General features: G+C 34.4%; 1 protein-coding gene and 2 long non-coding RNA genes across 5 annotated transcripts in view; 2 read left to right on the top strand and 1 right to left on the bottom strand.

Annotated features, from left to right (window-relative positions):
* The first annotated feature begins 204 nt into the window (after positions 1 to 204).
* On the top strand, positions 205 to 1,290 carry LOC107043608. The gene is made up of 2 exons (XR_001461257.2): positions 205 to 770; positions 1,049 to 1,290. It is a non-coding gene; the product is annotated as an uncharacterized LOC107043608 (long non-coding RNA).
* A 634-nt stretch (positions 1,291 to 1,924) lies between these two features.
* Positions 1,925 to 3,289, bottom strand: LOC107043609. 2 transcript variants are annotated; one of them, XR_001461258.1, is made up of 3 exons: positions 3,098 to 3,289; positions 2,528 to 2,745; positions 1,925 to 2,086 (listed from the first exon to the last, which is right to left on the bottom strand). It is a non-coding gene; the product is annotated as an uncharacterized LOC107043609 (long non-coding RNA). The 2 variants fall into 2 exon arrangements; XR_001461259.1 differs by having other exon boundaries at positions 2,528 to 2,748.
* Positions 3,290 to 4,414: 1,125 nt separating this feature from the next.
* The window catches only part of LOC107043611 (protein sly1 homolog), a 184,944-nt gene continuing 175,406 nt past the window's right edge, over positions 4,415 to 13,952 (top strand). For both annotated transcript variants that reach the window (XM_015265173.1, XM_015265174.1), the window contains exons 1-4: positions 4,415 to 4,559; positions 4,676 to 4,835; positions 5,260 to 6,106; positions 6,490 to 6,884. In XM_015265173.1, the coding sequence (XP_015120659.1) occupies positions 4,532 to 4,559; positions 4,676 to 4,835; positions 5,260 to 6,106; positions 6,490 to 6,884 (1,430 nt within the window). In that variant the 5' untranslated portion in view covers positions 4,415 to 4,531. The remainder of the gene's footprint in view (positions 4,560 to 4,675; positions 4,836 to 5,259; positions 6,107 to 6,489; positions 6,885 to 13,952) is intronic.

Genomic DNA, 13,952 nt, shown 5'->3' on the forward strand with positions numbered 1-13,952 from the left:
AATAATGGGACTGGTATTTCTTCCTGAACCCTTGCTTCCTCGAGATGAGTTTCTAATCACATTTTACCCTGGAACAGCGTCGAGATGGTCACTACCACTAGCATAATACAGCTGGAGCTTCCTCTTCTCCTGGTGCCCGTGAATCAACGGAATGAAAAAGTGATGGCTCTAAATGAATAATTCCTTTCAGGATTCACGTCATCTTGTATATGTATACTGGTCAGGTGGTTCAACTCCTTGATGAAATTATTCTGGAGCTGTCACATGGGTTCAATCAGTCTTGAACAGGTGTGATTGTACTACTACTGTCGATCTAAAAAACATAGGAGCGGGGAAAATGATTTGTCATTTATCGTTGCATTTTTTTCGATCATCATCTTCTCAGTGTCACTTCCACACAATTTATTACGATTATATTCAGACGAATAATGCTCCGTTATAAGTTCAATTATGTTTTTTTGTAGTATTCACTCCACGTTCATTAAAAAAACACAAATTGAATAACAAAAGAACTCAAGTCTGAGAATCTTATTCATTAAACCAATTTTCTAACCTCCAAACGTGCTCCGAAATGATTTAAAGGGCCCGGAGTGGGAAGTGGTGGGGGGAGTACCTCTCGGTAAGACAGACCCGATAAACATTATTTATTATCAGTTGAAAAAATGAACGGATGAATTTGGTGTCGGGCCACCTTTGACCACCACAGGATTCTATATATAAATTCATATGTTGAATTTTTCAAAAACATGCATCCTTCCCGCTGGCTTCAGGTGAAATTTTTGATTATTTATAATTAATTGATTTTTACCACCAAAAAGCTAAAAGTGGACTACCTTTGACCACCTTCGAACCACCAAGCGATTGCAATAATTCAAATTTGCATTCCCCCCTTCCCCTGCTAGCTGCAAGTAGCTCGAATTTTCGCCTGGCCCTGGTTAATCATTGTTGTTTCTATGTTATTTTGTTGTTGAAAACGTTGTCAGGACTCCACTAACGATAGAATATGTCATGAGAGTAATTGACGTTTCTTATCTTCTGTTTCTTTTAGGCAACCAGGGAAGCTGGAAGAGATACCTAAATGGACACGTCGTAGACATCAATACCCAGATGGCTATTCAAAAGGAAAAAATCATTGAAATCTGGAACGGAGGAAGAGAGATTTAAAACAAAGCACAAAAATTGTGGCTGAGATGGATACTCGCCAACGTCCAGTCTAAAAAAACGAACAAAAAATGATGATAAAAAAACAACATTTAGAAATAATGCAGGAATAAAAACGATTGAGTGTAATGTCATGACATTTTTTAAACTGTATGTGCTGTTGTCAATTGGGTAGGAGTGGGTCATGTCAGGGAGTCCATAGGGGAGTTCCTGATCCAAAAAGAAGCTGGTGATGTCTCTTGGAGCATTCGTTCTCGAGATAATCAGTGGAACCGAATCTTGGACAGAAATGTGATTTCGTGGGGTTTTCGAGGTAATCCTGGGGCAAAACGGGTTCATAAAGGGTGAGTGGGATTGGAAATTTTCCTGGCTTCATTATGAATTCTAATTTGAGGTTCTCACTATTGAAGTTCTTGAGAGGATCTAAATTCTATGGACATTTTGGGGAATCGAATTAAACTTCTTGACATTTTTTTTGGAATTCTGGGGGCAAGGGGTGGGGGTTGATCATGTCAGAGAGTCCATACGGGAGTTCCTGATCCAGAAAGAAGCTGGTGATGTGTCGGAGCATTCTTTATCGAGATAATTAGCGAAACCGAATCTTGGACAGAAATGTGATTTTGTGGGGTTTTGGGTGGAATCCTGTGGCAAAACGGGTTCATAAAGGGTGGGTGGGGTTGGAGATTTTCCTAGCTTCATTATGAATTCTCATTTGAGGTTTTGACTATTGTAGTTCTGAAGATAATCGAGNAATCGAAATTCTACGGCCGTTTTGGGGAATTGAATTAAACATTTGAAATTTCCAGAAAATTTTATTTAATTTTTTTCTGACCCACTTAGCCCAGATCATTCATTTTGGTAGTTCATTCAATTCACCCCTGAATTTTGTGAAAATGCTTAGTCTGTCAGATGTTTCGCCCGATATCTGCAACAAAAATTTGCAAAGATCAATATCTTTCTCTGCAAATGGAAGAAACTTGCAGAATTCATTTAATTACAGATAAAAGCCTTTGTCAGTTACTTTACACTCTAACAAAAATAAACAAACTGTTCAATAGCCAAAGTGGTTTGGGAAATACTATAAAAAGAAAAGAGAAAGTGTTTCTGATAGAATCTGTCTAAATTAAAACTTTCAAATATTATTATTCTTTTATTCTCATATTCAATCAATGAAAAAAAATTGAGGAAAGTTTTCTAAAGAAAATTTTGCCAGCAGATTTTGTTTCTACTGAAATGATTTTAGGAATTGATGTGAAAAGACCTCTTATGTAGTTGATAAAATATTCATAAGAAATCTTTCTCTTTTCACTTTCCCCTTTAAAATCATTCGTTACTAAAATAATTGAAGACTTGCCAAGACGAATACCTTGATTTCTCTTAGCTATAAGCACCATGAAGGTGAATATCATAAATATATTCAGGTGAATTATTCAATTCTTTCTCGCATCCAATGGCTTGTGATTATTTTGTTTGTTTGTTGATTCAATTCACTATAGAGCATCTGATCGAAATTGTCAGTTTCTTCTCGATGTTTCGCTCCCATATGTGCAATGTAAATTGACAAGAATGGATATTTTAAGAATTCTGCTAAAAAAAAACTTTATCAGTTACTTTACATTCAAATGAAATAAACAAACCCTTTAACAAAAAAAAAATCGTTCAGAAAATTTCATGAATAGCAAATAGAAGTTATTTCTGATAGTCTGTCTGAATCAAAAGTTTCAAATATTATTATCCTTTTATTTTCATATTGCATCAATAACAAAATTGAGAAAAGTTTTCATTCAACAATGATATTGTCAATAGATTATGGAATGCGTAATTTTCGGAGTTTATGTTAAGAGACTTCTGTATAGTTGAGAAAATCTATGGCAATCTGTCTTTTGACAATTTCCCTCTCCAGAATAACTCATTCTCAAAATGATTGAATATTTACCGAGACGAAGAAAATACAAAATACTCCAATACTTGCCAACTCATCAGCACCGTCAGTGATAATTAAATACATATATTTTTCTAAATTATGCAACTTTTTTCCTACACCCACTGTGCTCCGGATATTTACTTTGTTTTTGTTATTGTGGAGGTTTGAGTTGCCGTTGCCGGCATTGAAAATCCGTCCAAATTCCCCCACTCTACCCAATCACTGGAGCACGAACTAAAACACCATCGAGGTACGAACCGCTCGTTCGTTTCGGTCCTATACTCCGTGCAATCCAACATTGCCAACCAACGTCTAGTTACTCCCAGAACTTAATTTGACGACTGTACATACGAGGACTCTCTATCTAAGTTACGCACAGTACCCGAAATAGGTGGCGCTGATTAGCATGTATGTCATGGTTACACATGCTCAAATCTTGATTGGTGCCACCAACGAGCTGCGCAAGAGGAGAAATTTTGAGTGACGTCAACAATGACTTTTATCTCATTTCACAACAAACTTAATTCAATCAATAATTTCACTAATCATTTTCATTATTAACAGGGTAAATAGAGAAAAATAATTATTGCTTCTATCACAAATAACGATGAAATCTTTATTTTATTAAACAAATAGGAAGAATCTAGGGGAATAGTTTGCAATTTGTAAAAACTAAGGAAATATTGTTAATGCTTGGCAGAAATTGCGCTTAACAATGTAAATTGACTATATTATTTTTCCAAAGTTTGCAACGATGTGTATCATTATTAATCCAACAAACAGATAATTAAATAATGATTAATTTCTTTTTTTTTGCATTTTTCGTGCAAAATAAATAGGTATTACATTCTGTTCCTCAATTTCACATAAAAATATTCCATCATAAGTACTTCAAATTTATTCGTATTTATTAATCCTGTTTATCTCAGCAACTACGGAGAAATCCCCTGAACGCTGATCCCCATAGCTGTTCCCTCATCCAGAAGTTTCTGTTTCACCTTCAGCTCCTCCGCTTTCCTCGCCGGTTTAATGTACACGCAGTAATTCCATCCAATGTAAGAGATGTCAAGTATACCAGCAACTGAGAGACCGATGCAGGCCCATATTGTTACATGATGTATTTTATCGAGTAGTAGTCTCGTCTTTGGCAGGCTCTTCATTATCAGTGAGATAATGAATTTTGTTCACTTTTACTTAAATTTTATTTGAACAATACGAAGAACCTCTTCTTTGAGAACAATTTATTTTTCAGGTTAGATATTATTCTTCTTGATCGACTGACGGTAAAGATTTCACCATACATTCATATGTAGTTTTACCCTACGTCATTTTGTGGTTGTCGAGTGACAATTCCAACGTCAGCATTGTAATTCTTTCTCATTTTAAATAGATAATAAAAGAAGTATTTGTTTCTAGGATTTTTATTCTGGGGGATGAATTATCAATATGATAAGTCTCAGGGATAAACAAATACGTGAGTAAAATCATTGTAGAATTCACATCTGGAATACTTTAAAAAATTTTCGGCGATGAAGTATGGATGTTGGTGATGCATTATTCATTGAACTTTGATGTGATTATTTCCTGCAGATGCCTTGAGGCAAATGCTGAATCTAAACCAGCAGGAAACGAAATCTAATACGACGGTCCCTACCTGGAAGATTTTGATTTATGACCGAATGGGACAGGACATTATTTCTCCTTTGATTTCCATTAAGGAGTTGAGAGAACTGGGAGTCACTTTACACATGTAAGTTCAGATTTTTTCCATAAATATGGTCGGTTCATTGATTAGTTACGAACTACTGAAGAATTGATGGATAAAGATCGTTTGGGAGAGATAAAATAACAATAATTCATACGGAGATTGATTTTTACATATTTTGGGATTGAAGACGTTGGGAAAATCTGTAAAGGGCAATTTTTTATAAAAATCAATCAAATTCCCGAAGGGAGACATAACTTGAAGGATCCTGACTCTTTTCTGATATGGTCAAGTGGTTTATTATTTAGGCGAATATCTCTTAAATTATTAGATTTATGCAAAAATCTACAGAAGACTAATTTTTATAGTTTATGAACGTTTCTGAAAAAAAAATTCTCTCAACAAATTGTCCTTGTTTCATGATTTTCAATGTCATCTCAGTCTCGACCCATGGTTGTTTTTTTTCTAGGCAACTACATTCAGACAGAGATCCGATCCCGGAAGTTCCAGCAATTTATTTCTGTGCCCCAACTGACGAGAACCTTGGTAGAATCGGCCAAGACCTCCAGACTGGCCATTATGACATTTACCATGTCAACTTTATATCCCCAATATCGAGAGGAAGAATGGAGGACTTAGCTTCTGCAGCATTGATGGCCGGAGCCGTGGCTAACATCCACAAAGTGTTCGATCAATACCTGAATTTTATTACTCTAGAAGACGATCTGTTTGTTTTGAGGCACCAAAACAGCGATATGATCTCATATCATGCGATAAACCGAGGGGAAATCAGGGACACTGAAATGGAGTCCATAATGGACACCATCGTCGAAAGTTTGTTCTCTGTTTTCGTGACATTAGGAACAGTTCCAATCATTCGGTGTCCCAGAGGCAATGCTGCGGAGATGGTGGCTAAAAAATTGGATAAAAAGTTGAGAGAAAATGTGTGGGACACCCGGAACAATTTGTTCCAGGGCGAGGCGACGGGACATTTAACATTCCAACGGCCTCTGCTGATTATTCTGGATAGAAGTATTGACATGGCAACACCTTTGCATCACACCTGGACATATCAAGCGCTTGCTCATGATGTCCTCGAGTTGGCGCTAAATAGATTAGTTGTGGAGGAGACTGTGGGGAAGTCACCTGCTGGAGGCGCTAGAGCTAAGACTAGGGCATGTGAGCTCAATAACAAAGATCGGTTTTGGCTGCAGCACAAGGGCAGCCCTTTTCCTAGGGTTGCCGAGGCTATTCAGGAGGAATTGGAGCAATACAGAGCTTGTGAGCATGAAGTCAAGAAACTCAAATCTTCGATGGTGAGCAATAAATATTGTTCAAATTATCGGGTAACTAAAAGTTATGATTAAAATGAAAATAATCTATAGATTTACAAAAGAGATGAGTGAATTTTACGTTGGATCAATTATTAACAAATATCTTGGGATTGAAGAAAAATGATTTACAACAGAAATTCCTGTGAAATTAGGCCTATTTGCTTGGGTTAAACACTCAAATCACCGCTTGAAACTTGTCTTACCTAACCACTGCACTATTAATGAAAAAATAATGAGAAAAAGTTGCATAATGACGAAAAATTTGGTGACTCGCCATATGTAAAGAGCCGACGAAAAGTATCTTCTTATAATTTGGGACTTCTCATTGCTTTTATCATCAATATTTTTTGCAATTGTTATCTTAGGGAACTGATGAAGAAGTTTCACCTTATCCCATGCTACAAAACAACACAGCTCTTCTCACAAATGCAGTCAACTCCTTGCCTCAATTACTAGAAATGAAACGATTAATTGATATGCACACCACGATTGCGACTGGAATTTTAAATGCCATCAAATCAAGGAGGCTTGATACTTTTTTTGAAATTGAGGAGAAAATAATGTCCAGGCAGACGTTAGATAGAAGCCTTTTGGACATTATCAATGATGCTGACTGTGGAACGCCTGATGACAAAATTCGATTGTTCATTATTTATTACTTATGCAGTAACATGCCGGATGCTGACTATAATAAATACGAGACTGCCTTATCGAACGCTGGATGTGATCTGAATCCTCTGGTGCATATTAAAAGATGGAGGTAATTCATAAAATATATGCCACTAAAAATTCGACAAAGATGCTCTCCATTTTACTTATTTTTGCAATGAAGTGACGAAACGGGACAATTCGTTTCTTCACATCCTTTCCGTCATAGAAGCATCAGTAATAATGCTCCAAGAACTGCAAGATGATCAGATTTTTCCTGATAGCTTCGTTACAAACAAACGAGAGCCATCACCGAGGGATCGTTCTTTTGTAGAGAAGTTTAAGGGAAATACTTGAATCATTTTAAAATTTGAGAAATACTTGCCGAATTATTTTCCCCAGCGGCATTTCGGTTAATAGAAGATGGCATTTGATGTTAATGCGGTTATTGCTCGCGAATCGAAGGTCTCTAAACGTTCAAATTGAAGTTTTCGATTTTTTGTTTTAGCTATTATGATCTCGAAGGTCGGAAAATCGCAATTTTCAGAGTCTGCCCATATTTGGGTGTATATGTGACAAATTTGTTCGTGAATTGCTCACTAACGCATCGATCGGAATTGATCGTTGTTTTTTTTCGAAATATAAATATTATCATGCTTTATCCACCAACATTAATTAAAATTCAATCTATATAATACAAATAATGTTCCAAATCAATTTAATGATGGCTTAGAAAAATGGTTTGGATGTTATTTCAAACATGTTTGGAGAAGAAGCTGGTAGTGATATTCATTGATTGGATTCATCCATTATTTTCAAAACTCTCGTATTTCGTCTAATAGATATTTTCGTCACAAGGCTGAAAAGAAAACTTTTCTGACGACTGTGAGGGATGTAGACCGAGGCGAAGCCAAGGAATGCAATCACACGACTCAGAAAAGTTGTTTCGGGCCGAGTGACGAACATGATGTTTCTTTACAATGGCCGTAAACGTCGTTGGACGAACACGAAGTGTCCGTAAACCGACGTTTTACGGACAATGTAATGAAAAACTAGTTTTTCAACGATTTCTTCAATGGTTCAAATTGATTCAATCGTAGCTAACAGAATTTTAGTAGCGAAGTGGGTACAGTGGTTTAAGTCGAATCAAGCAGGCGTTCGAGCCTATCCAACAGAATGCATATGACCGTTACTTTTTGTTTTATTAGTCTTTTCCTTTTTTTGGAGGTTGTGTGTGTGCGCGTGTATGTTAAGCATAAATTTTGGGAAATTTTTTATAAATCTCGATAAAAATAAGCAGGGGTTCGAGCCCATCTGACAGAAGGCATGTAACCGTTACTTTTTGCGTTATTAGTCCTTTTCTTTTTTTCATTTCTACCAATTCCATTGGTAGTAAGCTTCCGAATGGATCCGTAGCAATTCCCTGTCCTTGTGACAGGTATACAACCGTAACCACATGCTACAAGATGTCTACAGAAAGATATTCAACCTTTTAATGAAAGAGATTTGTACAAAAGGTTAAATTTCTCCGAAACTGCTCGGCCGATTGCGCCTATCCAAAATACGAATCTTCAATATTTTAAGAGCTGTAATCATACATTTCAACTTACTATTTTCATTTTTTCTCAAAATATCGTGCGTACAAGAATGAAAAAATTTTGAAAACGAAAAAACGAGAAATCTCTGATTTTATGTATGGACGGGTATACATATTTTGATTGATCTAGATGGTGGCCGCCGAGACAAGTATTTCGAAAAAAAAAATTGAAATCCGTCCAGTAGTTCATGAGAAATTTGAAGAAATATATTTACACAAAAGGTTGAATAACTCAAGAACTGCTCGGCCAATTGTCCCCATCCACAATACCAACCTTTCATGTTATAAAAGCTTGAAGCATACCAAATTTCAACTCCCTATCTCCATTTTTTATCAAGTTATCGTGTAAACAAGATGTTTCATAAAAAAAAAAGAAAAACGGCAATATCTTCAAATTTTGTCTAAACGAGTATATATATTTTGATTGATCTAGGTAGAGGCCTTCGAAGTGAGTATTTTGGAAAAAGAAATATTGAAATCGGTGGAGTAGATTTTGAGATATTGAGGAAAAACGAAATTTAGAGAAGTTGTTATATCTCAGGAATTACTGGACCCATCGGGCTGAAACTGCGTATCAAAGTGAAGCTTAATCATAGCTACCACGAGGCAAAATTTCAGACTTTTATCGACAAATTTCACCGTATTTATAATATGTTGAATTTTCTAAAAATTGATCACCAAAAACCCAAGTTATCACACACATACATACAGACTTGACCCTAAAAACATCATTTCTTCACGTTTCATAACATTCTAGACCATTTGCCATCAAAATTAGAAAATCGAAAAATGGCTCAAATAAAAGGCTTCNCAGGGGTTCGAGCCCATCTGACAGAAGGCATGTAACCGTTACTTTTTGCGTTATTAGTCCTTTTCTTTTTTTCATTTCTACCAATTCCATTGGTAGTAAGCTTCCGAATGGATCCGTAGCAATTCCCTGTCCTTGTGACAGGTATACAACCGTAACCACATGCTACAAGATGTCTACAGAAAGATATTCAACCTTTTAATGAAAGAGATTTGTACAAAAGGTTAAATTTCTCCGAAACTGCTCGGCCGATTGCGCCTATCCAAAATACGAATCTTCAATATTTTAAGAGCTGTAATCATACATTTCAACTTACTATTTTCATTTTTTCTCAAAATATCGTGCGTACAAGAATGAAAAAATTTTGAAAACGAAAAAACGAGAAATCTCTGATTTTATGTATGGACGGGTATACATATTTTGATTGATCTAGATGGTGGCCGCCGAGACAAGTATTTCGAAAAAAAAAATTGAAATCCGTCCAGTAGTTCATGAGAAATTTGAAGAAATATATTTACACAAAAGGTTGAATAACTCAAGAACTGCTCGGCCAATTGTCCCCATCCACAATACCAACCTTTCATGTTATAAAAGCTTGAAGCATACCAAATTTCAACTCCCTATCTCCATTTTTTATCAAGTTATCGTGTAAACAAGATGTTTCATAAAAAAAAAAGAAAAACGGCAATATCTTCAAATTTTGTCTAAACGAGTATATATATTTTGATTGATCTAGGTAGAGGCCTTCGAAGTGAGTATTTTGGAAAAAGAAATATTGAAATCGGTGGAGTAGATTTTGAGATATTGAGGAAAAACGAAATTTAGAGAAGTTGTTATATCTCAGGAATTACTGGACCCATCGGGCTGAAACTGCGTATCAAAGTGAAGCTTAATCATAGCTACCACGAGGCAAAATTTCAGACTTTTATCGACAAATTTCACCGTATTTATAATATGTTGAATTTTCTAAAAATTGATCACCAAAAACCCAAGTTATCACACACATACATACAGACTTGACCCTAAAAACATCATTTCTTCACGTTTCATAACATTCTAGACCATTTGCCATCAAAATTAGAAAATCGAAAAATGGCTCAAATAAAAGGCTTCCATTCGGAAGCAAAAAGGGATAAATAAATGGCGAAAAAAGATTTAGAAAAGGATAGGAATAATAAAAGAAAAGGAAGGACATGACAAAAAAGCAAAAAACAAAGGATAACAAGAAGGAATGAGTATAATTAGGACAAATTATCGTGAGTACAATCAGTTGAGATGAAAAAAGAAAAATTAGGAATACGTTGAAAATTAATTGAATAATTTTACACACAAAGTTGAGTATCTCAGGAACTACCGGACCGATATCACCCAGGAACAACACGAACCTTTGGTATTATAAGAGCTACAATCATACCAAATTTCAGCCTCCCATCTCAATTTTTTCTCGAGTTATCGTCCGAACAAATAATTTGAGAAAAAAATAGAAAATGGGGAATATCTCGAAAACTTTGTATGAAAGGGTATACATATTTCGATTGATCTAAATAGAAGACATTGAGACGAATATTTTGAAAAATAAAAATCAAATCAGTCCAATAGTTTTGGAGATATTGACCAAAATAGTTTTATACAAAAAGTGGAATATCTCAGGAACTACTGGACCGATATCGTCCAGGAACAATACGAACCTTTGGTATTATAAGAGCTACAATCATACCAAATTTCAGCCTCCCATCTCAATTTTTTCTCGAGTTATCGTCCGAACAAATAATTTGAGAAAAAAATAGAAAATGGGGAATATCTCGAAAACTTTGTATGAACGGGTATACATATTTCGATTGATCTAAATAGAAGACATTGAGACGAATATTTTGAAAAATAAAAATCAAATCAGTCCAATAGTTTTGGAGATATTGACCAAAATAGTTTTATACAAAAAGTGGAATATCTCAGGAACTACTGGACCGATATCGTCCAGGAACAATACGAACCTTTGGTATTATAAGAGCTACAATCATACTGTGATAACAGGAAAATTTTAATAACAAATTCAATTAAATATTAAATGCGTTATCTTTTATTTTCCTATTATCGGGATAAAATAATATTTTNGAAAAAAAAAATTGAAATCCGTCCAGTAGTTCATGAGAAATTTGAAGAAATATATTTACACAAAAGGTTGAATAACTCAAGAACTGCTCGGCCAATTGTCCCCATCCACAATACCAACCTTTCATGTTATAAAAGCTTGAAGCATACCAAATTTCAACTCCCTATCTCCATTTTTTATCAAGTTATCGTGTAAACAAGATGTTTCATAAAAAAAAAAGAAAAACGGCAATATCTTCAAATTTTGTCTAAACGAGTATATATATTTTGATTGATCTAGGTAGAGGCCTTCGAAGTGAGTATTTTGGAAAAAGAAATATTGAAATCGGTGGAGTAGATTTTGAGATATTGAGGAAAAACGAAATTTAGAGAAGTTGTTATATCTCAGGAATTACTGGACCCATCGGGCTGAAACTGCGTATCAAAGTGAAGCTTAATCATAGCTACCACGAGGCAAAATTTCAGACTTTTATCGACAAATTTCACCGTATTTATAATATGTTGAATTTTCTAAAAATTGATCACCAAAAACCCAAGTTATCACACACATACATACAGACTTGACCCTAAAAACATCATTTCTTCACGTTTCATAACATTCTAGACCATTTGCCATCAAAATTAGAAAATCGAAAAATGGCTCAAATAAAAGGCTTCCATTCGGAAGCAAAAAGGGATAAATAAATGGCGAAAAAAGATTTAGAAAAGGATAGGAATAATAAAAGAAAAGGAAGGACATGACAAAAAAGCAAAAAACAAAGGATAACAAGAAGGAATGAGTATAATTAGGACAAATTATCGTGAGTACAATCAGTTGAGATGAAAAAAGAAAAATTAGGAATACGTTGAAAATTAATTGAATAATTTTACACACAAAGTTGAGTATCTCAGGAACTACCGGACCGATATCACCCAGGAACAACACGAACCTTTGGTATTATAAGAGCTACAATCATACCAAATTTCAGCCTCCCATCTCAATTTTTTCTCGAGTTATCGTCCGAACAAATAATTTGAGAAAAAAATAGAAAATGGGGAATATCTCGAAAACTTTGTATGAAAGGGTATACATATTTCGATTGATCTAAATAGAAGACATTGAGACGAATATTTTGAAAAATAAAAATCAAATCAGTCCAATAGTTTTGGAGATATTGACCAAAATAGTTTTATACAAAAAGTGGAATATCTCAGGAACTACTGGACCGATATCGTCCAGGAACAATACGAACCTTTGGTATTATAAGAGCTACAATCATACTGTGATAACAGGAAAATTTTAATAACAAATTCAATTAAATATTAAATGCGTTATCTTTTATTTTCCTATTATCGGGATAAAATAATATTTTTGTTTAGCTTGAAACGTAAGGAAGAAATTGACGAATATCCTTGAAAGACAAGAAATGAAAGTAAAGAAAATTTTGATGTGTTCAAATTTCTAATTTCGAAAAATGTCTTATAACTTTCTAATCAAAATGGCAAAAATAAAAATTGTAAAATATAGATATTTTTCAAATTTGAATTAAGAATGATTTTCAAAAGTATTTTCGAATGTTAGAAAGAGAATGAAAAGAAAATGAATGAATGTTGAAAAGAAAATGAAGATTAAATATGAAATTGTGAAGAATATTACAATTTGAAGGGTGAAATAATAATTCATGGAGAATTTTGAGGGATTCAATTTTTTTTTTGTAATTTAGAAAGATTGGGAAAAATTGTGAGCTTGAATTGATTATAAATTTAATCAAAATTCAAAAGGAATAGAAATAATTCAACGAAATTCTAAAATTAGAAAGAAAATTCTTTTTGAACTTTTAGAAAATTGGGGGAAGAAAAATTGAAACGATAGTGCAGGCTAAGGATCTCACTTCTGACACCAATTTTACTGTGATAACAGGAAAATTTTAATAACAAATTCAATTAAATATTAAATGCGTTATCTTTTATTTTCTTATTATCGGAATAAAATAATATTGTTGTTTAGCAGATCCTTACCTTTTAAGCGCTAGGCGCATCTGCATCTATCATTTGAATCTTTGATGTTTTGCAATTTGAAGAACAATAATGATAAAGTCAGGGGTTTGAAATAAAAAGGAATTTGAATGAAAGTTAATTCTGATATTTATTGTTTGAAGAGATTTTAATTGAACATAAAGAAGAAGGGGACCAAAGGAGAGAGAGAATTCGACTGATCTTCAACGTTAGCTTATTGATTGGAAGATTTTGATTTTATAAATTTGATAATCACAAAAAGCCAAAATAAATAGATTGTCGGACGAATTTTGTAGAAACCAATAGTAGAAGTAATCCAAAGTCATTTTCCAAATTATTTTCGTGTAAAATAGTAATAAGTTAATTTTTACATTAGTCCCACTTAAGTTTCTAATGAAGTTCGGTTCACTTATCGCACTATGATTTAAATTTTGAGTTAATTGTGTCCTTGCACGGTTTCATTTAATTTTTATAATTTTCTAATAATGTGTCCTTGCACTTACTGTCGCGAAAACGTAGTGAACAATTCGCAGTTCATCGACCGTTTCGCACCAGTCAACCTCTACGAAGATGTGCGTATTTGATTTTTCTGGATAACCCGGGCTATCCCATGGAACGTCGTGAAGGGCTGATAACCAATTCAGATGCTACGATCATGAGGATAGAGCCCG

This window comes from Diachasma alloeum, unplaced genomic scaffold, assembly GCF_001412515.2.
Source record: "Diachasma alloeum isolate Michigan unplaced genomic scaffold, Dall2.0 Dall_scaffold_00606, whole genome shotgun sequence".
Classification (NCBI taxonomy): Eukaryota; Metazoa; Arthropoda; class Insecta; order Hymenoptera; family Braconidae; genus Diachasma; species Diachasma alloeum.